The sequence below is a fragment of the Mytilus edulis genome, chromosome 12, assembly GCF_963676685.1.
Source record: "Mytilus edulis chromosome 12, xbMytEdul2.2, whole genome shotgun sequence".
Classification (NCBI taxonomy): domain Eukaryota; kingdom Metazoa; phylum Mollusca; class Bivalvia; order Mytilida; family Mytilidae; genus Mytilus; species Mytilus edulis.
The window spans coordinates 24,040,553-24,068,239 of record NC_092355.1 but is presented as its reverse complement, the minus strand read 5'-3'; the positions used below and the strand labels follow the sequence as shown (position 1 = coordinate 24,068,239).

The 27,687-nt window shown below is 33.1% G+C and overlaps 1 protein-coding gene across 1 annotated transcript in view; it reads left to right on the top strand.

Moving 5' to 3' along the window:
* The first annotated feature begins 8,495 nt into the window (after positions 1-8,495).
* The window catches only part of LOC139497520 (adhesive plaque matrix protein 2-like), a 32,228-nt gene continuing 13,036 nt past the window's right edge, over positions 8,496-27,687 (top strand). Inside the window, exons 1-9 of the mRNA XM_071285747.1 lie at positions 8,496-8,937; positions 10,358-10,465; positions 12,032-12,145; positions 12,915-13,028; positions 15,828-16,076; positions 16,968-17,081; positions 18,010-18,123; positions 18,513-18,626; positions 19,409-19,522. Coding sequence (XP_071141848.1) covers positions 8,496-8,937; positions 10,358-10,465; positions 12,032-12,145; positions 12,915-13,028; positions 15,828-16,076; positions 16,968-17,081; positions 18,010-18,123; positions 18,513-18,626; positions 19,409-19,522 — 1,483 coding nt within the window. The remainder of the gene's footprint in view (positions 8,938-10,357; positions 10,466-12,031; positions 12,146-12,914; positions 13,029-15,827; positions 16,077-16,967; positions 17,082-18,009; positions 18,124-18,512; positions 18,627-19,408; positions 19,523-27,687) is intronic.

Genomic DNA, 27,687 nt, shown 5'->3' with positions numbered 1-27,687 from the left:
TAAAGTAACCTCTTAGAGATTTCTAAAAAGTCAACCCCTTATTGAGTTTTACGCCGTTTCCAGATTTCAGTAAAATATGACTGTTTTAAATGGTGAAACATATAATTTTATTGACATCAATTCATGTTTAAGATACTTTTGATACCTTTCCTGAAATTTGCCGGTGACAAAATCTTTTTTTTTTTAATTTATCCAACAACAGTTTGTATACGTTCAACAACGCTCTGAATCTCCGCGATTTGAAGGTGGGTTATAGTGTTTTTTATTCTAAAAGGATAATGCGCTGTACTGAAAGAAATCAGTTATATGAAGAAAATTTTAAAAAAAAATCATTATTTGACTAAAATATGAGAGTGATCCAAAATATTACACGGGATTTTTCCTAGGAATGTGATAACCCAAAATTTAGTTATATTAATAACATGTATAAGTCACGCATTTTTGTTTTATTTTATTATTTGGAAATTTAAATAAATCTTAGAAAATGGTTTTATATTTAAAAATCCAACAGTAAATGTATTACAAAATTGATTTTCAGAACTTTTTATCTAGGAAATAAGACTTTTTTCTTATTTTTTTTTATATATTTAGTATTCTGTTTTTTTTTATAATTAAGAATTTGCAGGAGTGTTCGAAATACATTAGTTGGTTTTTTTTTTGATTTTTTGTAAAATAGGCGACAGAAAGATTAATACAATTCTTATATTGACTTTTTTCCTTCAACAATGTATCCTATAAAAATATTGTCATGAACTGGATTTTCTTGGACATACAGTAAAATTGGGGGGTTATTTTTACTTCCGAACAGAATTTTCTTTTACATGATCACCCTAAATTATGGATTGTTGTTCAAGGAAAACAAAAAACCCGAAGTACATATCATGAATTCAGTTTAAGGCGAGGTGTACTCCACAAATTTTTTTTTTAATTTACATGTATATTCTGCTTGTCAAAGTACATTAGAATATAAAATGAAATAGGGGGAAACCGTTTTCGTTTTTCATATACAAGATGTTTAAACTTACAGCATGATCCGCCAGAAATACAGAGGATACATGTATATAGGGAAAATCATAAAAAAAACGGCAGATATATATTCGTTGGTTAACTGAATAGTTTTTTTTTATATCGAACTACGATTCAAAAATAAACGACGAATCAAAGATAAACAAGGAATCCATTGATGCAAAGTACGTTCTAAGCAACCGTGCTATTTTTCAAGCTATATCCTCTTGAAGTGCCCATTTTAGCAGAAAATTAGAAAATATTCGACGACGTTATTGATGTCTACTTAAACGTCACCACAAATTTTATTCTATTACGATAGTATACCCATTGTACCGTACAGTATCGCAATCGAAATCGTGGGTGTGTGTAACACATTTTCCTTAGAATTGGAAATGCTAGGAAGTAAAGCGTAATCGATTTAAAAGGAAGTAAACTGAACAAAAAAACTGTTTAAGGGTATATCTGCTGCCCAAAATAAATGCAAATTAGCAAATAAATATACTGCAAGTGATAGAAAGTTACTGCATATACTTTAATTCAATATTTTATTGATAAGCCATGGTTCCACATTATTTGTTTTCTTCTATATATATAATAATTATGAATCGAATATCGAGTTGTCCATTTTAGCACAAAGTGATTTTATACATATTTAAAAATTCGATTATAATATTGGGATCGGGTCTTTTAAACATCACTATTTCCGGCGCTATTTGAGGTATTGCATACTAAACCCATTATGTTTGTCAGGTTCACACACTTGCACGTGATTGTACAATTTTACTTGAAAAATGTCCTGTCTCGATCGCTTTTCCTTTTCTTTAACTACACGACAAAGCATACTAAAAGGTTTGCTGAAAATTCAGTAACAAAGGAAATATTCTATTGTACCATTATTTGTTAAAGGACTTGGTACGATAAGCCCCGTTTTGGCCCCAATATTTTCTCATTTTCCATATTTTGTTTTGGAAAGATACTTATCATGTTAAAATATTCCCTGATGAACTTCAAATTCATAGATTTCATCAACTTGGTGAATTGAGGGGATTAACTTTCCGTTATTTTTCAGATATTGTAATTTTAATTGCCTTTGAAGTTACAATGATTTTTTTGTTTTTAAGTCCCTGCGCCAACATGACCCAGATTTTTTTTATACCAATGTCATTCTCACTGCTTTTGCTGTTAAAATCACTATTATGATCTCCGGCTCGCGTAGGCGTACGCTATTAAATTGCATGAAACACAGGCCAAAAATCGTTATTTTCACAACTTATGGCGGTTTTGGTATCGTTCATACTTTTCTCACAAATATAAATTATACTAAAATGTTCAATTGCATAAAAAAACGGGACATGCCAACACTTTTCTAGTTCAACACACACATTTACATGTTAGTAATTATTCGTTATCCTAAAATTAACGCTACACTGACAGTGGCACTGAACTATGACTTTTCAAATAATATTGCGGGGTCAATTCTGGCTTGATTTTCACGAGCATGATACGACTAACAGCAGAATTGTGACAGGTTTCTTTGTTTATTTTTTAACAAGTCATTAAATTATGATTTCCCTTTCATGTGTCCGTTTCCTGTTCTTGAAATAGGGAAGATAACTCGCGTAACTTACGACGCACGTTTTGTATTCCGAATTCCGCTAGAGGCGTGCAATTACGTATGATTCGCAGTAATATAAGTTGAGCTTTTGTTATCTGGTTACCTCAGATTACTTATAAGGTTTTATATTTGTGTTGAGCAATTGACATTAATCTTGAAATGAGAAGATTGCAATTTGGTAATTTGACAGCTCCTTTTTGATGTCAGATAAATACGCAGTTTTTTTCACTTTTTGTATAGAGGCGACCTAAAAGGGTCAGGTATACTTGTTACTTTTTTTTAATGCAAAATTGAGCCGTTTTTTTTTTATTTATTTACATCGGATTTGAACGCCGTCTTCTACTTTGATATTGTGGTAACATTTTTCTAGTACATCTACCTATGAATACTGAGTAAAGTGGTTTGTAGTTACTACTCCCAAGTATTTCGTATTTTCACCATTTTACAAGGGAATACGATGGCATCAGAACGAAATGGTTGATTCATACATACATGTATATCATTTCATATTGAATTCAGGCGAAATGTATCTTAGTCTAGCATGATATAAACTGAAGTTGGTGAGTACTGAACATCAATACTATCTACAGTGAGGCGTGTCAATTGGGTTAATTTGTATATAAAAAATATAACTTCAAATTTAACCAAATCCGTAATACATTACGACCTCCTATGGTTGAGCAAAGAAAGATCAAAATCAAGTTGAAATAGTGCTTACATTTTAACTCTATTGGTCTGCGTAAAACAAAATATCTGAAATAACCACAAAAAGTGATAAGGGATATTTTTATCTTTTAATAGTCATCATCGAACCAAAAAAATATCCAGATCAGAAATTTTAACGCTGAAAAATCTCATCTTTTCTTTCCCTTAAACCTTTTGCTGATTCTCGCTTCATTTAAACGCATTTTAAAACATTCTTTCGAAACAGCAAATCAGTGAAAAGTTTCTGTATCTCCCATCTCAAAGCGTGAATTTCGACTTAAACGTTGTACTTATGATATTTTCAATTTTGTTTTAAACTAGTTTTATATTTGTTATATTTAATAGTAATTACCTTTAGTTGTAAAACCTGTTTTTGCAAACCTTGTTATGCTGTTCTCTGTCTCTTAGGTTACTTTTGAAGCACGGAGGGGAAATCGTTCTCAGAGCGACATCGCTATTGTCAATATAACGATTACGCCAGGTGTATGATGATCTTACACTTAAATAATAGTTATTGGATGACTTTATTGTTCAAATACAAAATTTAAATCCTGGTAATCATGGTGAGTTTATTCATTTCACGGAATCTGCCATCTGAGTATTTTCTTTATTTCATTCATGATTTTTTAATTTTTTTATGAACAAATGACATGTGGTATAAAAGCTAGGGAGACACCTATTCAATAGAATTAAAATAATTTTAATAAAATAAAATTGAGAATGGATATGGAGAATATATCAAAGGAACAATTACCCGACCAAAGAGCAGACAACAGCCGAAGGCCACCAATGGATCTTCAACGCAGCGTAAAAATCCCACATTCGGAGATTGGCCTCAGCGGACCCCTAATTAAAAATGAATACTAGTTCAGTGAAAATGGACGTCATACAAAACTCCAAAACATATGATTGGACACAATTTTAAACAAATATATACAAGAATAACGTTTATTTTCGACATATATCTTAAATGTCCCTTTGATATAATTTATATTTCTTTTACATACCCTAATTGGCTGCTTTCTTTTTCTAGTGGATACTTAGTTCAAGAGAAAATCATCCGCTCAGTAGCATACATTGCATAACATTACTAATATCTAACAGATACTGGCGCGCATGTAGATCGATATAAAAAGGCCAGAAACAGACGTAACCATTGACACAGTGTCGTCGTAATTGACATGTGTTTCAAAATTATACGGAATGAATAAACCGTGAATATGGCACATTCAGATCCACATACAATGAAAATACAAATTTCGTATAGGGCCTTGTTCAGTTCTACGAAAAGAAATGGTTTACTTAAATCACTTTGAAAAACATTGTCTCATTTCCAAATCTAAAACAAAAAAACTGCAAAACTTTATTAACAGATGCTTAATTTACTAGAAATTTTAGTAACAAATCTTAAAAAAGCTATGATGATCTGAATTGTAAATCATTCATTCTCGTGTATGGATTAGTGGACTGTATATGTTGGTGAAACAAAAGGATGAACTTATGAGTGTTTGTGAAGCCATATATTTTGTTTTATCGTTATTTAGTGCATTTTTCCATTGATCTTTTTTTTTATTATTTTTCATATCATGCTACTCGCTTGAGATGGAAAATTATCGCTAGAAACTAAGGAGGCACATGGCGTTGCTAATGAAATTGACATGAAATTGACACGTCATAGGTTAAATCGCGATAAACAGATTATCATTGGTAATCTCAACTCGATTGTTTTTTTCGCTTGATCCGGGACATCAATCTCGTTGAGATGATTAACGATTATCTATAAATAACTATGCATTTGACATTCACCATCATTTAGATCGGTACAACCATTTATTCCTTTCTATGAAATTTGAATCATCGAAAATATATGACTAACAATCCTCATCTTGCAACACCTTTCCGTAAAAACGGAAGATGAGGATTGTTATTCATGTGGTAAATTGTTTTGATGACACGAACTTGCATATAAAAAATGGAATGATCTGACCGATTGAATTGTTGGTAAATAATGCCAGCTATTATCTCGACTCTAAAGTTCGGAATTGCATTAATTTTTTTTTTATTCTGTGGTGTATGTCGTTGAATAGGTTTGTTGTTATTCTTCGGTTTGCATGTTGTGTCATATTATATTATTTGTTTGTGCGTTTCTGTTATGAATGTTCGTTTGAGTGTGTGTGCTTTATTTTTAACGCGGAGTATTTTACAACACTGTCATAAAGAGGGAGGTTTTGCATGCCATTAAACCAGGTTCAATCCCTTATTTTTTTTCTTTATATGTCCTCTACCAAGTCCGAAATATGGCAGTTATTGTCAAACAGTACCGTTTTTATGAGTGTTTCTGTTTATTTTTGTTGCACTTCGGTATTCCTGATGTTCCTTTGGTTTTCCTCTTATAGTTAATGTGTTACCATCGATTTTGGTTTGTAACCCGGACTTGTTTTTTCTATCAATCGATTCATGACTTTTGAACAGTAGATTACTTCTGTTGCCTTTATCTGTTACCAGTTTACCACAAGTTCGCATTGGAAACAATGAAAAGGATAAAAAAAACATTTACAAATTATCTTTTCCAACCAAGGTTTTATGCCAACAGGTCGACCAATATTCTTCATCATACACCAATTCTCTGGACATGACCTTCCTACTGTGCCTATAATATCTTATACCTATATCAAACCAATTGCAACTAAAATGTTTAATAAAAGCCACGTGTTGAATGATATTAATTTTGATGACTTAATGTCTAACCCCGATGACATTACTTCAATACTACCGCGGCTAACTGTTTAAGGAAGTCCTAAACAATGTCAATTTATCTACGAAATCAAATACCATGATGATCGAGAGCATAATCTAATATTCAAAAACATAACGTCAAAAAACTGAATGATTCAGTCCAGGGTGTGTCCGTGGAATGAACAAAAGTAAAAAAGAAGACGTAGATACTGCTTTCAATGGATTAAGGTTGTGTAGTTGGCAAAAAAAAATACACTCACCATATTTTGAATTGTAACATCGCTGTCCCCGGTTAAGGGAGAGTTTGTTGCCCGCTAACATGTTTATTCATGCCACATTCTGAATTTGCATGTTCCAAATCAGGACCTTATTTTTTGACAGTTGTTGTCGTGTATTGCAGTATATCATAGTTGTATAACCGTAATATTTTTTTTTAAATAGGCTATAGACTTATGACTCGAATTTGACATACACAGTCATCTGAGTACCGAAATCTATGACAAACGAGACGATTTTAATTTTTGAAATTATCAATTTCTCCCACCTTAGTAGCAATATACCAACTTCACCTGCATATGGGATTTACATTTCCCAAGTTATTCGATATTCAGGAGCTCTTATTCAGACTTTGTAAAACGTCACCAGTGTCTGAGCAGAAAATTGATGAACCAGGGGTATGTCAAAAAACGTCTCGTCCTTCTTTTAAGTTCATCGGAAGGTACCAAGACCATGTTGATAAATATTCCGTATCAACTTCACAAATAATACATGATGGTCTTGATGTATAGATTCTGATTACTGACTGTCATTTAAAAGCGTGTTATATTGTTCTTTCATTTGTCTTTGTTCTATTATTGATATTGCTATTACTCTTGGTCTGTTTTCTGTGATATCCATTAGACGTGGCTCGGTTTTTTCATTTTTGCTCGTGTGTTTTGTATGTGCGACTTTTTGTGTTTCTTTTATTCATATGACGTGACTCTGTACTTTAATAGATCCCACCAATTTGTTATTGTTCTAATATATGTCATTATGTTATTGTTCTATTAGAAAGTTGAAAATACTTTGAATGACAAAATTATTTTATTCGCGTCGGGGTATTAACCATATATGGATTAATTCTTAAAAATACTAAAGAACTTCTGGATATTTTTTAATGTCGGTCTGTTTCTGAAATTCGTTCGAACATACTTCTGATATTTGAACCCTGTCAACCACCATTCCTCAGGTGCAATTATAATTTTTTTTTTGCAAAACATTCAACGGCAAAATCATTTTATAATTTTTTTCATATGAAACGTTTACATTTTTTTGACGTCAAACACGCGAAGCAATGCATATGGTTTTGAAATTTGAAAGATGCTTCTCTGGTATTCATGATGAGTTTATTTGGTGTTTTTTTTTTTTTAATATTTGTTTGTTTTAAGATTCTAACACACTGATGACTGCTGTACCAATATTTTGACTATACTACCTTTTATAAAAAAAAAAAAAGATGTGGTATGATTGCCAATGAGACAACTCTCCACAAGAGACTAAAATGACACATATTAACTACTAGAGGTCACCGTAGAGCTTTCAACAATGGGCAAAACCCACACCGCATAATCTATAAAAGGCCCCGAAATGACAATGTAAAACAATTCAAACGAGAAAATTAACGGCCTGATTTATGTACATAAAATGCACGAAAAAAATATGTAACACATAAACAAACGACAACCACAGTTGTCTGTTCTGTTAACGCATCGTTGTACATATAATGGAATTCGATGCGACTGTCATACAAGTGAGAGGTTAAGTGCTATAAAACCAGGTTCAATCCACCATTTTCTACATTTGAAAATGTCTGTACCAAGTCAGGAACATGACAGTTGTTATCCATTCTTTTGATTTGTTTTATCATTGATTTTGCCATTTGAATTTTCGTCGGAGTTTAGTATTTTTGTGATTTTACTTTCTACTTTATAGTAACAACCCCGTTATTTTTTTTATAGTTGAATAAAACAAAAATTAAAGATAGGTGTGTGATATATTACAGTTATTATCATCAATCTTAACATTTGACAAAAAGTATGTGGACTATACCCCAGGGTCTGTCTAGTGTTTATTACTGTCATAATAATTTATCTGTTTTATTAGGCAATTTACTTGTAGCTTTCGTTCCCAAAAAGCAGTAGATCTTCTGTGTTTACCACATAATAAAGTGGTACATGATAAGCAGTGTAATAAATAATTAAGGTGCAAGTTTGTTTGTTATTTCTGCACTTAAAAACGAAACAAATCTTACAAGTGTAATTCATCCAGTTTAAAAGTAAAAGTCATAAAAAGGAAATTGCACGGTAAACGAAATTTATTAGCCTGAAATTAGTATTGCAATAGATGGGTTACTAATGTATAGACCGTTACTCTATAATTTGATTATTTCAGCATGCCTATAAACCTCAATACTAAAAAAGTTAAAGCGAAATACAGAAACGAACATGATTATATTAACACAGTAATAACTACAAGTGCTGCCTCCAGTGATCACGTTCAAGTTAGCGAAAACGAACAACCCCATTATGCAATTATCCATGATGTCGATTTAGATTTAAAACACCAGAAGGCGAAACCAATCAAATATTCAAATGGGAAACAGAGACAGAAAACGCAGAAACCAATTCATACATATGTCAATAGTGAACAATTAATTGATAATGTGAAACATGAAACGACAATTGAACGTACGGATTCAAGTAAACCAATTGTACCTTTAACAAAAGAATCTAGAAATAAAATTTTCAAGATTGGGTTTGGTATTTTAGCTGTGAGCTGGGTAGGATTAGCATCTGCACTGTTATCGGTTGTGGTAGTCATGTCATCTTTGACAGGTAAGAATTTATTTGCTATATATCTGTTTAATTCTTTTATGTCATTTAAAGGTTCTCCTGAAATACCGGTTTCTCTATTTTTTGTGCAATTTTCACATTTTTTGATTGGTGTCAGAAAAATATTTCTCCTTACTAGTGAAAAATCTGTTCTCAGCAAATAATTGATCGAATTTTAAAATGACTTTTCTTGGTATCTTTTGGATTTTCCTATTGTGACGTCGTAGAAAACGGGGACCATGCCTGATGACTTCACATAAAAAGTACACAACCTTCTTCACATTTTCGAAAAGGAAGGATGAAAATCATAAGAGAAACAGATTCTACCAATAAACTTGTGTTTTACGATATTTCTCCACTCTCATCATTTAAATTTTAATTATTTAAAAAGATCGGCAGGCCTCGCGCTTTAAATATAAAAATTTAAATGTCTCGAATGGAGAAATATTGTTACACACTTGTTGTATTGTGGGAATCTATATGTATCATTCTTTGTAGGGATTCTTGTGCAATTTAGATAATCAATTAACAAACAGAAAGTGCCAATCGTTTTTTTGGAAGTAAAAGCGTAAAAACAGAGACAGAAGAATTTCTTGGGTATTGTTACACGCGTTTAGTGTGAAGTGTGCAGGTGTAAACATTGGATTCAAATCATCAAAGCCAACATCATATAAGAAGTCAGGCTATATTGCGATAAGAAGTGTCACGGTACTTGTCTATCTCAAATTCATGTATTTGGTTTTGATGTTATATTTGTTATTCTCGTGGGATTTTGTCTGATGCTTGGTCCGTTTCTGTGTGTGTTACATTTTAGTGTTGTGTCGTTGTTCTCCTCTTATACTTAATGCGTTTCTCTCGGTTTTAGTTTTTTACCCCGATTTTGTTTTTTGTCCATTGATTTATGAGTTTTGAACAGCGGTGTACTACTGTTGCCTTTATTTATCTTTCAGATACGAATCAATTTGTGTTCGTTCAGAATGTAAATTCATGCAAAACAGTTCAAACTCATGCACAATTTTATTGTTTTTTATTAGTTCCATCTATAGTGAATAAAATACATTTTTTAAGGATCGCCATGTGAGGGTGTAGGGTGTTTGAATAATGGAACCTGCAGTGTGGTGGAAGAAAACGTTGTATGCAGATGTCTGAATGGTTTTAGCGGTTTGAGATGCGAGAGTAAGTTTCAGCTACTGTCGTTTTATATTTGCATTACTTCAGATTCTTCCACTATCTGTTATTAGTTTAGAATGATATACTAATTATACCTTCTTTTCTACAAAACGACAATTTGAAATTTACATCTTTTCTCATTGACGTGTTTTATATTTCTGAATTTAGTTTTCATCATATAATTAGAAGATAAAGTTTATATAATGCGTATAAATAATAGTATAATTATTTTATATATTAATATTTTTTGTAGTTACTCCTTGTGAAAACAACTTTTGTGAACATGGCGGTACATGTTATGTGAAAGACTTTAAATCGGAATGTGCATGTCCAAATGGCTTTTACGGAGCAAATTGTACAAGTGAGTCATACCATTGAAAAAATGTTGGAATTGTATACTTCAGTTAATAGAAACTAAATACCTGGGTCTACCAGTTTTCCAAATGATAAATATTTAACGTATAAATTACTATTAATAATTGTGGTATTTTTTTATTTATGAGGCTGTCGAAATAAACAATATATCATTTTTATTAATGATCAATATAAAAAAGAAGATGTAGTATGATTGCCAATGAGACAACTCTGCACAGTAGTCCAAATGACACAGAAATTAACAACTATAAGTCATCGTACGGCCTTAAACAATGAGCAATGCCCATATTGCATAATCAGCTATAAAAGTCCCCGCAAGTCGTAAAAAATATTATTGAACCGAGTCATTTGTCTGACTTCTGGTAATTTTCAGTTAGGTCATCTTCTTTTAAGTTAACACCAATTTTGAAATATGTACTACTCTGGTATGTTATTTTTATGCCGAACCCAAATTAGTGGTGTTACATCGTCTAGACAAAAAAAGAAATTAATTATTTGTCAATTGTTTGCAGAATTTTTACTAGTTTTAATAGAGTTGCGTTGGACTTGGTGATCAAAAAAACATGCTTGCTTAAAAATGTATCTTCTTAGACTATTTGCTCTAAAATGTATGTGCATACTTATTTCATATTCGCATACTTATAATCAAGCTAAAATATAACACAGTTTCATGACTTTAATCCGATTTTTTTATATGCCTCTATTTTGTGGCAATTGCAGCGTCAGTTTATGAGTTTGAGTGTCCCATTGATATCTTCGTCTCTCTATTTTCAGTAACACCTTGTTCTAGCGATCCGTGTTTTTATGACGGGACATGTCTGTACCATGTTAACAGCTCGGATCATGAATGTACATGTCTGCAAGGATTCTCTGGTGAAAACTGTCAAGGTGAATCAATTCCTATGTATATCGAGTTGAACAAAAATTCGAATAATATTCTCATTTTGTTTTTATCTTAAAAGAAGTGGTAGTAGAAATATAAGTTCCACAACTGCAACAAGTGTATAACGATATCACTCCACTCAAGACAGTAAAGTTTAAATATTTAAAGCGCGAGCAATTAAATTTCGACCAATCATTTGCCGAGAACAAATTTTTCACTAGTGAGGAGAAAAACAATTCTCACACCGATCAGGAAATGTGAAAATAGCGCAAAAATTAGAGAACTTGATTTTTGTAATAAGCAATAAACGTGATAAAAATCAAATGGTCTGGCGCTTACAGATAATACTGTTTAACTGTTACAGAAAATATTACTGCGATTTAAATGTATTTTTATCTAAGTGAAGGATTATAATCTTATGTACATATCTTATATGCAATTTTATTTGGCAATGCAAAGACATTTCCTAGTAAATTATTAGTGTACAAGCGGGTACGCGTATTTCTCTACGAGAGATATAATGTTTACACTAATTCGTTCTATATAATGCAATTCTATTCATTGTATAGTAATATCACCATATCTATGTTTGCTTACCTCTATCGTATTTAATGGAATATAAAAAGAAAATTACATGCTAACTTCCCTTCACTCAATATATAATTCTAGTAACTAAATGTGCAAGTAGTCCCTGTCAAAATAATGGAGAATGTGGATATACCTTCCATTATCCATATTACAAGTGTCACTGTCCATCTGGTTCTTCGGGAGGAGAATGTGAAGGTAACAATTTAAAAAGATATATATTTAAGTTTTTGTAAAGATCTATAGATAATAATGATTTTTGAATTGCGATGTGGGTACACAATCTAAAAGCTGTTCCTGTGTAAACGTTAAAGTTGAAAACAAATTTATATCACTTCCTAAAAAACAACTTTAGCTACAATAAGATAGAATCACCTTAAAGGATTTATAACGTCCGTACTTTTCTTAAAAAGAAGCCATGAATGTAGTTTTTACGCAATCAATACGGAACTTTGGGTGATATGATGTACTTATGTTTGTTTGTAATTATAGTAAAAATTATAAGTAAAATTGAGAATGGAAATGGGGAATGTACCAAAGAGACAACAAACCGACCATAAAAAAAACAACAGCAGAAGGTCACCGACAGGTCTTCAATGTAGAGAGAAATTCCCGCACCCGGAGGCGTCCTTCAGCTGGCCCCTAAACAAATATATACTAGTTCAGTGATAATGAACGCCATACTAATTTCCAAATTGTACACAAGAAACTAAAATTAAAATAATACAAGACTAACAAAGGCCAGAGGCTCCTGACTTGGGACAGGCGCAAAAATGCGGCGGGGTTAAACATGTTTGTGAGATCTAAACCCTCCCCCTATACCTCTAGCCAATGTAGAAAAGTAAACGCATAAGTAAACGTTTTCATAATTCACAAATATGCTCACAATGAAGATTGAACACTTTCAAATTTTAAGATTCTTTCGTTTTTATAATTTTTGTATTGATCACCTCACACAATTTTGTAGTTACTCCATGTACAAGTAATCCTTGTCAAAATTATGGACAATGCGAGTATGATTTGAAGTATCCATATTACAAGTGCTTCTGTCTATCTGGGTCATCAGGCGAAAAATGTGAAGGTAATGTTAATAGCCTAAATCATGACCTATATTCCTAAAAGTGCACACCATATGTTACATGTATTAAACAAAAATAAGACAACTTATACATAACTTTCTTGTTACGCTGATATATTTTGAAAAAACTAGTTTATCGTTCATTGTTGAATATGAATAAGATCGGCTATCGAATGTGTTTTTTACGGGAAAAAATCGTAATAATTGATTAAATGTCTATTTCCGAACTTCTATACCTTTTTTGGGAAGTTCAAATATCATCATTATTTCTTTATTGTCTTAAAAAATGAAGTTTCATAAATTATTTATTCATCGATCATCCCGATACATATGTTAAAGATTGTCAGAACTGCATCAGAACCCATATATGCATAATGGTGTACCATTTAATTATAAGAAACTCACTATAACTACCATTATTAAAACTTGTGTACAACAGACGCGCGTTTCCTCTACAAAAGTGACGCACGAATCAAACGATTAGTTGATTCTTATTGTAAATTTGATTAACCATTTATTGCACCATTGACTGGTAAGATGTGTTTTCTGATGAAACAATTCAGAGTGGGCATGTAATAGCACATGAAAATGACCCGTATTTTTTTTCATTATTTCTTACATACAATATTGTGTTGTTCAAAGTAACGGAGAAAATTGAAACTGCTTCTTAATTTACGATCAATGGTTGTTTACTCTGCAATACAGTAAAATAATGCATAACTGAATATAAACATTTTCTACTTAAAGTCTTGTAAAAGTAATGCAACTGGTATGTACGTCCTATATGAATTTATTGTCTACCCAATTTCATCATACGAATTGAACTATTAGGGACGCTTTTATTTAATTGTGTGTTTCAATCTTATTAACTCTGTTAATGCTTACTTTTAAGATGTATGCTTCATATCATTCCGAAGTTGGTATACAAAACCTATTTGTTCAACGTGTTCATACACTTTTAATTTTGTAGTTTCGCCTTGCACAAATAATTCATGTCTGCATGATGGACAGTGTGAATATTCAAGGGATGCGCCATATTACAAGTGCACATGTTTGGACGGTTCGGCAGGAGAAAAATGTGAAGGTAGAGCTGACATTTACATTTGATCTTAAAAAAAAAATTGAGTCTTATTTGTTCGTTGATAAAACAAAAGAAAATAAAGAAATTTGTCATACTTTTTTAGAATTAATTTTTAAAATTTTGTTTTTCCGGCTAATATCGGAATCAACATGTGGGTCTATAAAGTGAACATAATTGTTTTCCAAATAGTTCACTCGTATATATAAAACAGACATGGAAACAAAGATAAGAAATTACCTTGCTAGTTTTGAAGCGTTTTTTTGTTTTTTGGAACATGTTTATCTTTGAATAATGAGAGTTTTTCTATGTAATTGTAGAAACTCCCTTTACATATCACTGGGTGTACGACATTACATTCAATTTAGATAATACAAGGGTTTAAGAAAAGGTTTGTCTGAACTTGTGTGATATATTTTGTCACTGGACGTTAAGCACCCAATAATCAATCAATTAATCGTTTCAATATCATAATGAATCAACGGTTATTTTAATGAATATAATTCGGAAGATATCAATGCATTATTAACAAAATTATGTTCCCAGTACACGAATACCCCACTCGCACTATCATTTTCTATGTTCAGTGGACCGTGACATTTGGTTAAAAACTCTAATTTGTCATTAAAATTAGATAGAGCATATCATAGGAAACATGTGTACTAAGTTTTAAGTCGATTGGACTTCAACTTCATCAAAAACTACCTTGACTAAAAACTTTAACCTGAAGTGGGACAGACGGACGAACGAACGAACGGACGGACCAACGGACGGATGAACGGACGGACGAACGGACGCACAGACCAGAAAACATAAAAATTATACATGTAAAGTCGTTTAGTGTGACGACTCTAGTACTTTTTAATATTAACACAATTTTATATTATAAATTATTATACTGATATTCATTTGATATCTCAGAAAAAGATATAAAACCAGCATGACTGGAAAGAAATATGGATCTCAGTTGTGTCGTAATTGATATAGTGCGTCCTTCATTTACGCGTCATACGGAGTCGTAATCCCCAGTGGTCAACATTAACAAAGCATCATATCATAATTGTGTTACAAAACAGTTGTTGCTTTTTGGAATTGCATAACAGAGTTAAACATATCTTTAGTGGTTTTAAAGCTACAAATGTATGCACGATGACGACCATATATTGTGTGAAGTGATAATTTCAACTCATGTGCTTCAATAACATTAATTGGGTACTTTTAAAAGTTAATATTCGTTAGTAAAATGTGTAAATACATTACACTTAGGGGTAAAAATATTATCATTTACGTTGCCAAAGCCCCAGTCCCACTAGACCACGTTCGCACCACGCTCACCGCGATCTAAAATAAATTCAGATCGTGGTAAGGTCGCAGTATGAGCGGCATGAAAATGTAAATTTCCATTGCTTTCACGATGCTACTACGTCCTCAGTACGCTTCTACAACGATCCCGCTACGATTTTACGACGTTTTCACGGCGCTTATTCTGCGACCTCACTACGCTTATCAAGATCTTTCTACGCTCATCACGTTCTCACTACGACCATACCATGAGTTATCCGATTGCAACACGATCTTACCACGTTTCTACTGCGTTTATAGCACGTTCTTACCACGATTATACTACGTTCATACTGCGATCTTACTAAGTTCTCAGCAAAAACGTCAACATCGTGTTCCATATCAATACAGTTCCATTCCTTCTGTTTCTGATTAATACGTAGATTTCTCTGAAACAATACAGTCATGCTACCAAAATCTACTAGAACACGTGGGTGTGGTGGTAGGAGTTGATGTAGAGGTAAAGGGAGTTCTGATAGTAACGAATCCTGATCCAGCAGAGATGACGGACCGATCAATGCAACCTAAATTACAACCTATTGCTGGTTCATCAAACTCAAATGACGATATTTTAGTGAACGATAGCAGAGATGACACACATGTGTCAATATTAGTAGGTATAGGAAGATATTGTATGTGTCAATGCAACAACTCTCCATCCAAGTCACAATTTATAAAAGTAAACCATTCTAGGTCAAGGTACGGCCTTCAACACGGAACATTTGCTCACATCGAACAGCAAACTATAAAGGGCCCCAAAATTACTAGTGTGAAACCATTCAAACGGGAAACCCAACGGTTTAATCTATATAAAAACGAGAAGCATGGTTGGGAAATAGTCCTTATTACAAACAGACAAACAAAATCTTGAGAGATTTCATATATTTTATGTGAAAATGACAAAAAGAATGAAAGTCGTAGTATGAACGTAGTGAGGTCGTAAGAAGAGCGTCATGAGGACGGCAAGGGCGTGCTAGAATCGTACTGTGGTCTTGAACAGCGTGGTGTAAACGTGGTATGGTCGTAGTGGAAGCGTAGTTGGTAGGCGTTGATAACGTGATGGTCGTAGTGAGGTCGTAATAACGTCGCTGTGAGATCGTAGCGCAGTCTCTCCGAATAGAATCACGCTTTCGCTACGATGGCAGAGCGACCTTTACGATCATTCCACGACCTTAGTGCGCTCTCACTACGCTTCTACTACGACCTGTTTTCATCACGACCGTACCACGATTGTTATGAACATGTTCAAAGTTGGCCACGCTCATCACGATCTTGAAAACCTCACCACGACCGTGCTACGACCTTACTGCGATGTACACGATCGTACTGCGATCATCAAAATTTGCATTTTTTTCGCAGATCGTAGTGCGATCGTGGCCTAGTCGACCTGGGGTATTAACGCGTGTTATCATTCAGGGATTGTGTTTACTAGCTTTATTACGAACATTGTTCAAACTGTAATGATATCAATTTGTCCTGTATACCTAAATCTATATAATACTATTCTTTATATTCCATATCAGTAACACAATGTACAAGTTTACCATGTCAGAATAATGGAGAGTGTGAATATACCTTGAATAATCCATACTACAAGTGCAATTGTCGACCGGGTTCTTCTGGACAAAAATGTGAAGGTATTGTCTTATTAGCACATGTTATCTGGTATGCGTTTGTGTCAGAAAAGTAAATTTGAAAGTATGAATAGTGTTTTTTGCATAACATGAGGCACTACTGTTAATGTAAAGTATTTATAGGAATTAAACATTGATCATATTTTGTCTTAATAAATCTTCGACAAAAAACAAAAGACAATAAAGGTCAAATACTTACTTCCTATTCCAAGGGCTTCTGTCTATCTGGTTCTTCGGAAGGAAAACGCGAAGGGATCACCACGGCCCATTATCACGGAAATTTGAATCCTTGCCATGACAATAATACAAAGAGGACTTATGCAATAGGTTCATTGCTTCTGTTCGACCTACAATAAACCATTTTTCGGTTACTTAACTTGCCAGTCATTTCTGAAAATTTCTTAATATACTTAACATTATCTATGTAACAATACAAACCATGCATCTTTTGTGCTTATATGCATATATTGTAGGTACTCAATGTAAAACTAATACGTGTCGAAACAATGGAATGTGTGAATTTTCATTAAATGTTCCATATTATACGTGCAAATGCTTAGAGGGTTCTACTGGATACAATTGTGAAGGTAATGTTTGTTTAGTGAATCACATATTTCAAAGTCGTTTCTATTTGACATTTTTCTATTTGAGCCTCGTAAATTTATACTTATATTTTCATACAAAATTTACAATTTTGCAGTATCAGTAGCACATATTAGTTATTCGTTGTCCAATTAAGACGGTTGTCATTGAAACGACTATCCACCAGAGACCAAGTGAAGTGAATAAAAGTAACATTGCATGCAAATGAATACTATATATATATATAGTACCGTGCATTACCGTTTGCTGATAGTCTAGTGGAAGTTAAAATACATATGTACACAAACAGATTGTATTTGCCCAGCGATTTTTTTATTTTATTTTGTAGATACTCCATGCACGAGTAATCCATGTCAGAATGATGGACAATGTGAATATAATATGCGTGCTCCATATTATATGTGTAAATGCTTAAATGGTTCTTCAGGAGAACAATGTGAAGGTAAAACTTGCAAAATGGTTTAGATTCAAATTCTAGTGTTCCACCACTCTGTTGAAAATGTACAAAACAGAACATAAACGTATGAACACAAATAGTATACAAATAGTATATAGCTAATTACTTACCTAACTTATTTTGGTATCTTATATGCTGAGTTCAATATTTAAATATTCCACGGCAAGGACCAAGATGTGCAACACTACCATTTATAGCCATCAAATGCATACTCGTTTTTTTTATTTTTTTCATATGTGTTTGTTGTTGAGCAGCGTAGCATTTTTTTTATCAAATTATTGCATATTGGTTAATTTTATGCACATTAATCTTCACTTTCTTGATACATTTATGTAATGTTAGTATTTTAACTGCTTCTAATTTGTTATGTTTAGTTACTTCATGTTTGATTAATCCATGTCGTAATAACGGCTATTGCGAATATTCGACGGAGGCTCCATATTACCTTTGTAATTGCTTAGATGGTTCTACAGGACTAAACTGTGAAGGTAAGTTTACACTGATTTTTTAAATCAAATATTAAGTTCAATTCACAACCAACATGGATAGAAATTGAGAAACGCATTGACTGTTAATAGTTATAATCTCATTTTTATTAACCTTTTCTTTAATTTTTGCAGTTATAGATAATGTAAATATATTAACACTTTCATCTGTCGTTGAAACAATGGGAACGGTTTCATGTATATTCTACTGGTTCACTTATTCATGTTATTTGCCTCCAATGTTAAAAAATTATTGTGTTTATTATATACATCTCGTCGGTTTCGCTTATACATAAATCATCTCTTAAAATATTACAGGTTCTGTTTTGTTTATTATGTACTAGTCTTAAGACGATTAATAGTTTTGAATCTAAACGAATAAAGCAATACAGATTTCCTTGGTTATCTTTTCTTTAGAATATGAATAAAGAGGAACTGAAAAACTGTTTTTTAATTGGTGTTTAGCACCATTAGCATCGAAAATCATGAAAGAATATCACAAGATTGCAGCAAGTTAATACAAAAAGATATCGACCAATGGCAATGATACAGATATCAAACTGTTTATCGTAATAATGTTGTTCATTGTGATATGTGATTGAATATCTACATTATACTGACACTCCCATCGAATATCTTGCCGTAACACACTCACATAGCATTACAGTATATAGTCTTACACACGAAATTGCAATTATACGTTACTTCTTCTAATCTAGTGCATTGTGTGAAAAAGTCTCATTGGTTGCATATAACAAATGTACTTTGTATATTCAATTATGTAGTTACTTCATGCACAAGTAATCCTTGTCTAAGTCATGGAGACTGTGAATATGTACTGGATGATCCGTATTACAAATGCAATTGTTCAGATGGTTCTTCGGGAGAACATTGTGAAGGTAACACTTTCGTATAATCTATATAAAGATTCTTAAAAAATAAAGAAGATGGAGGTATCACTGCAATTGATACCAGTCCATTTTAAGTTAGAGGAATCAACTATAAAGTCTTTAACAATGAGAAACGCTATAACACTACATCCCAATTTGTAACATGTATTTTTGTGTTAAAAAATTAAAACAAAATATAATAAAGCGATGAACAAAATGATAATTGAAACACAGCATCCTACAACATAAACAAACACGATTGAATAACATAATTTTCACAGGTTAATATATAATGTGGCGGGTTTAAACATATTTGTGAGTGCTCAACCCTTCCCTAATCAGACACAGGCAGATGTATAAAGATAAGTATTTAATAGAAAATATAAAGATATGGTATGAGTGCCAATGGTAAAACTCTCCACCCTAGTAACAATGTGTTAAAAGTAAACAACAATAGGTAAAAGTATTGCCTTCCACACGGAGCCTTTTCTAACATCGAAAAGCAAGTTATAAAGGGAGTTAAATTACTAGTGTAAACCAATTCAACAAGGAAAACCAACAGCATAATCATGATATAAAAACTAGAAACAAGAAACACTATTGAACTAATTTAAGAAACGACAACCACTGAACGAGCTCTTGACTTGGGATATATGCACACAAATCAGCGAATTTAAAAGTTTTAACAAGTGCGAACCATTTTAACATGCTTTCCCGCGATCAACTCTCCCTCAAATATGAAATAGTGGTGTAAATTAAATTAAAATACTCGTCAGCACAACATAAAATAAACAGCAAAAATTCAGTCAGAAACGGTTTGACTGAACAGATTATACTAACATTCCTATTTCAAAAAAAAATAATGATAAAATACACAAATGAACGATATAATAGAAAATGCTACTTGTACTTCTGGACCATCAAATTTCAAATCATTGGTATCTGTTCTTTCCTAAACTTAGATATTTTATAATATTGCAACTTTCCTATCTTATTGAACTGCTTTTGTAGTTACTACGTGTACAAGTAATCCATGTTCAATCTATGGACAGTGTGAATATAGTTTGTATTATCCGTATTACAAGTGCCGTTGCCAGTGTGGTTTTTCAGGAGATAAATGTGAAGGTACTTATGGTGGTATTCATAACTTCAACTGAAAGTTGTATAATTATGTTTATCATATACTTAGCATTAATATGATAGCTTTTGCATATGTGTAATGGGCGGAAGTGCACAAGCCATATCTTCCCACCCAGGCTGATAACCCATATCAAGTGCCTCTCTTGCAAAAAACCCATATCAGTGCCTCTCGTGCAAGTTACTTCCGGTGTTTCCGGTATCGGTTGTTTACTTTTCCATTGTGACGTCAGATGTTATTTATGACGACGTCAAAATTTACGGGAACTTTTGTGGGGATAGTTTAATACTTGCTAACAAATGCAATTGACAATTATGAATCATTTTATAGTACAACAAACATGGAGTAGTAATGATCGTAAAACTCTTCCAAATTTTCAATATTTCAAAATGCCTCTATATGATATGTTACCATAAATATATAAGGAGTTAATGATGCTGTTGGACAACTATAGTATATTTGATTCATAATTTTAATTTTCTTTATAAAGTGTTTGGCTGTTTTAGTTATTGCATTAGTTTATTTGCCTTACATAAAACTGTTGTCGGAAGTATATGATAAAGCGATTAATACATGACCTTTTCCATATCAGCCTGGGTATCATCCCTCGACCCATATCAGCACCTCGACTCCGTCTCGGGCTGATATGGGGGTTTCGGGATGATACCCAGGCTGATATGGAAAAGGCCATGTATTAATCTCTATTTATTACCTTAATTTTTCTTATTCTTTTATAGTTTTTCTACTGCATTAGCTTTATAAAAACACCAAAAAAATTTGCTGTATAAATTTCTGATTGTATCTTATTATGAGCATTTGTCATATTTTATGCAAAACTGGAGTACTGCATATCATTGTTTTCCTATTCAAAAATATGTATGATCAATAAAAATTCGAATTTTTCCTCCATCGAATTATCATAAGGACTGTGAAACACTCCACTAGTGCATTTTAAAGATAACTTAGTATTGGTTTGTGGTCGGTTGATTTATTGTTTTTGTTTTTTCATAAATTCATATATTTTCCTCAAGTCTATACGTATGAGTTTAGTCATTAGTGATAAACCTTATTTAACATAAACATCATATAAATGAATGCTCTATACTGTATACATATAAACGTATGAAAAAATACTTGTTTTATGTTGAACATATTATATCATGGCAAATTTCTTTTGATAATAGAATGAAATTCAAAACAGTGTGGCTGTGGCCATTGATTGACACATAAAATTCATCCATTGACTGGGACAATTTACGTGAACGTTTGTCTGTAACGACGATGGAATGTGTCTGAAGCTGCTGCTTTTCATAATTAGTAAAAGGAAATTGACGTTCATATAATATTTTTGTTTATATAATTGCACTTCATCTTCTCGAAATAACTTCGAGGTATGGGTATTGCTAGGTTTCTATCTCTAAGGAAACTTCTAGCCGTAACGATTTCTGAATTTATCATGTGTAAAGAGAGGTATATACATCAAGTATTTAATTAAAACATATCGACAGCTATTATAACATACTGGAATGATTTATTTAAAGTAATCATTTCGTTGTGATTTTTTAAAGAAAATATGTTATTACTAAATGATTCGAAACTATTGTTTTGCTCATTCATCATTATCAAAATAATGGAATATATGGGACTGTCATATACTTCAGAGGTTTGCGGGATTAATCTGGGTTTGTTTTGTTTGGGGTTTTTTTAGGAGGGGGGGGTTAAGATTTATCCGTTGCTATATGATGTTATCGGATATTTAAGTCTCCCAAACAAAGTTTAGAGACTTATTGTTTTTGGTCAGTTCTTTTTTTTATTATTCTTCCTCTTCCTCTTCCTCTTCTTCTTCCGTCACTTTAAAAATGAACTTGTCCTCAGCGGTTCTCCTAAACGGCTTGTCAGATTTACTTAGGATTTTACAATATGTTAGAGTAACATGTCTGGGTGAGCCATCAATCTTTCGTTTGTGCATTGGGGTCTGTTAAGGGGTATTTTGGGGGGTAGAAAGGATGGAGGGGTTTACTATAGAACCCTATGGGATTTTATTTTCTAAAATTTTCAAATGAATATAACTTGAAAACTGTAAGTGATAGATACATGCAGTCTTCAGAAATGATTATAAGACAATAAAACAAATCACATGAAATATAGGGGGAGTCCTTGGGGGTCATCCCTATCCCCTTCAATTTGAGAATGAGCTTTTATCTTGTAAACGGTCCAGATCCCCACCCCTAAACCATATATATTCTTGAATGGGACGATAAAGCAAATCACATAAAATATAGGGGGAGTCCCTAGTGGCTCACTCCATCCCCTCTTGTTTGAAAACTTGTAAACGGTCAACATCCCCACCCCTAAACCATATCTATTCTTGAATGGGACAATAAAACTAATCAAATAAAATTAAATGGAAGTTCCTGGGGGTCACCCCACCACGTTCAATTTAAGAATGTACTATTATCTTGTAAACGGTCCAGATCCCCACCCCTAAACCATATATATTCTTCAATGGGACGATGAAACAAATCAAATGAAATTAAAGGGAAGTCCCGAGGGAGTCACCCCAACCCCTCTTGTTTGAAAACTTGTAAACGGTCAACATCCCCACCCTTAAACCACATATATTCTTGTATGTGACAATAAAACAAATGAAATGAAATAAAAGTGATGTCTCTAGGGGCTCACCCATCCCCTCTTGTTTGAAAACTTGTAAACGGTCAACATCCCCACCCCTAAACCATATCTATTTTGGTATGGGACAATAAAACTAATCAAATGAAATTAAATGGAAGTTCCTGGGGGTTGCCCCCACCCCGTTCAATTTGAGAATGTGCTATTATCTTGTAAATAATCCAGATCCCCACCCCTAAACCATGTATATTCTTGCAGGGGACAATAAAACAAATGAAATGAAATAAAAGGGAAGTCCCGAGGGAGTCACCCCGACCCCTCTTGTTTGAAAACTTGTAAACGGTCAACATCACCTACCCTAAACCACATATATTCTTGTATGTGACAATAAAACAAATGAAATGAAATAAAAGTGATGTCTCTAGGGGCTCACCCCACCCCCTCTTGTTTGTAAACTTGTAAACGGTCAACATCCCCAACCCTAAAACATTATCTTGTAAACGGTCCAGATCCCCACCCCTATACCATATATATTCTTGTAGGGGACAATAAAACAAATTAAATGAAATAAAAGTGATGTCCCTAGGGCTCACCCCACCCCCTTTTTTTTGAAAACTTGTAAAGGGTCAACATCCCCACCCCTAAACCATATCTATTCTTATATGGGACAATAAAACTAATCAAATGAAATTAAATGGAAGTTCCTGGGGGTCACCCCCACCCCGTTCACTTTGAGAATGTTCTATTATCTTGTAAACGGTCCAGATCCCCACCCCTAAACCATATATATTCTTCAATGGGACGATGAAACAAATCAAATGAAATTAAAGGGAAGTCCCCGGGGGGTCATCCCCACCACGTTCAATTTGAGAATGTGCTATTATCTTATAAACGGTCCAGATCCCCACCCCTAAACCATATATATTCTTGTAGGGGACAATAAAACAAATGAAATGAAATAAAAGTGATGTCCCTAGGGGCTCACCCACCCCCTCTTGTTTGAAAACTTGAAAACGGTCAACATCCCCACCCCTAAACCATATCTATTCTTGTATGGGACAATAAAACTAATCAAATGAAATTAAATGGAAGTTCCTGGGGGTTGCCCCCACCCCGTTCAATTTGAAAATGTGCTATTATCTTGTAAATGGTCCAGATCCCCACCCCTAAACCATATATATTCTTGCAGGGGACAATAAAACAAATGAACAAAAAGTGAAGTCCCGAGGGAGTCACCCCACCTTTTTTGAAAACTTGTAAACGGTCAACATCCCCACCCCTAAACCATATATATTCTTGTAGAGGACAATAAAACAAATGAAATGAAATAAAAGTGATGTCTCTAGGGGCTCACCCCACCCCCTCTTGTTTGAAAACTTGTAAACGGTCAACATCCCCACCCCTAAACCATATCTTTTCTTGTATGGGACAATAAAACAAATCAAATGAAATGTAGGTAAAGTCCCTGGGGTCACCACCACCTCCTACTCTTTGAATACTTGTAAATGGTGGAGATCCCCACCCGTAAGCCATATATATTCTTGCATTGGACAAAAAATCAAATCAAATGAACATGGGCCCATATAAATGGCGAGTTATGGGAGCTTTGTTTGGGAGACTTAGTAACAGCATCCTGTTACAATTACTTCTTGTTTCCTAATGTCACAATACCGTTCCCTTTTCACAAGTTTGACCCACCGAATTAGGTTATTTATCGGATATGCAATAAAATCAGCAACACGGCAAATGCCAGATGTGGAGCAGGATGTGCTTACCCTTCCGGAGCACCTCTGATCATCAGCAGAGGTTCGTGTTGATTTGTCTTTATTTATCTATGTTGTGTCTTGTGTACTATTTTTTTTCTGGTGTTTGTTTGTTTTTTAGCCCTGGCGTTGTCATTTTTTTATTTACGGGTTTGAATACCCTCTGGAATCTTTCGTCCCTCTTCTACTTTGTTTTTACTTTTTTCTAATCAATTGGTGTATTTTATAACCTATTATATATAATTTTACAGTAACTCCATGCTCGAGTAATTTATGTGAAAACAATGGATCCTGTGAATATACTTGGAATGCTCCATATTACATTTGTAAATGTAGAACGGGTTTTTCTGGTGGAAAATGCGAAGGTAATTTTCAAACAGTTTGATTTCAAGGAAACATTAAGTCAACACACAGCCTTTCTTGGAAATTAAGTAACATTTTATAAGTAAGTAATACACCTTATCGCTATTTAATCCATTCTGGGAAAAACAGTCATTTTTACAACTACCTGTTTGAGGTCAACGGCCGAAAAATGGAGGTCATCAGTAGTGAGCTGAGGAAGAAAAAACTTTAGAAAGTGATCATCAAGAAACTTTGATATTGTATGATCCATTTTTTCGAAATTAAAATTGAAGTAAAAAAATATTTTGTTTGAAGTATTTACGGTAGTTTAAACAGGTCTCATTAAAAAGTATCATGCATGGTGAATTGTTTAAACAGGGTCCCAGATAGCTTCAACTGGATGAAAAAGTTGTGTAATTTTAGAACTTATCCGGAATGGAATAAAAAGCGATTAGGTGTATCCATTTCTAGTATACTTTGGATTTGTTAATTGTCTTATATTGAAGGAAAAAAATCATGGATACTTGACATCGTCGTTTGCACGAAATGGCATATTCAAGTCTAGTTGATTATTACCTTTTATGGTTTTATTTTTACCAATTACAACTATTTTTATATCCCACAGTGTGTATTGGGTATGTAAGACGTTTAAAAATATTTCAGTCTGTAATCAAGATCTAAGGATCTTAATACATATGCAAATGTAAGTAATTTAAGTTACAACAAATCAAAACCAAGGAGTAAAAACAAAGACTGGTAAAACCAAAAGACATTTACATCAACAGTTATAAATAATAAATAAGAAACACAACGAACTCCACTAAAAACCGGGAGTGAAATCAGGTGCTCCGGAAGGGTAAACATTTCCTGCACCGTATACGGCACCCGTCGTGTTATTTCTAAGTTCAGTTCGGTAATGATGGAAGGGTTTTATGACTGAGGAAGAATATCAGATATGATTTCTGACACACTTTTGTCTTAATGGCCAATCAGCTCATGATTGCGACCATAAAATTTCTTGAGTTGTGACCTTAATTTGATTGATTCATAGCCCTGTCTTAGAGACTTTTTTTAACTTTTGAGAAAGCAGTATTCCTCGTTCAACTAAATCAACGTACTTTGAGCCAGCTCTAGAGTAACGTAATAATTAAGACACATATACTCCATATGCTAGTGCCGCTGTGATTCCTGTTATAAAATACAGAACCACTATATTATTCAACGATAAAATAATTCAAACTAATGTTTTGTTTTTGTGTTATTGCCTTAAAAAACGCTAAAAATCAATACTCTCGAATTTGTAGTTTTCTGGAGACGAACATTGATCATCTCTTATATCAATTAATCAACAAAGTTTTAAAAAGTGTCTGTCAAAAAGTTGAACAATAAGATTATCCGCGGAAATATAAGTAACCTCAAGGGATATACAGACCAGGCAACTGTTCTGATATTTTTATATCTATACCTATTAAAGTATGTATCTCACGAGTTATGTAATTCGAGACTCACTCCTTTGTGATAGTGATTAGAACATTGAGTAGCCGTTATTTACTCGTTCTTCAAACACAATGTATTTTATGTTTATAGTTACGCCATGTACGAGTAATCCATGTCAAAATAATGGACAATGTTTTTATTCTTCGTATTCTCCATATTACAACTGCTCTTGTCTGAATGGTTTTTCTGGACAAAAATGCGAAGGTAATGATTAAATTATATTAATATTGCAATAGATTAACATAGACCATTGTATATAGCAAAACATGTGTGCGTCCCTTTTTCTGAATTACTTTCTGAGTTTCCATACGATTTGTTTATCTTCTTAAGAGATTTATGATATCCAAACACCGGTAAAGTACTTGTGTCTCTAATTTACACTTCTTATATGCATACACGTTATAAACAGAGCGAAAATATATTCAAATTTTGAAAAGATATGAATGAAGAAATTACTCTTTCTCTCTCTATAAAAAGCACAGAAATATCAATGGGACAGGATTTGGCTTATAGTTTATATCTGACATCTGTTTGCATAGTTCATGATTTAACAAAAAACAAAGTGAACATTTCACGAAATATTCTTAGACATTTAGGTATTATCGATTGGAAATTGTGTAACAAACTATTTACAAAAATATTTTTTTGATAAATTACTTACTGTTTTTGTATTTTCTCATCTTTATGAATATATTTTCTCATTACTGACATATAAAAACATTGGATATGTATAACAAGATATTCTTGTTCAGAACATTCCTTGGTCAGTTGTAAATTAGGTCTGTATAGGGTTTTTTAGATCCTCA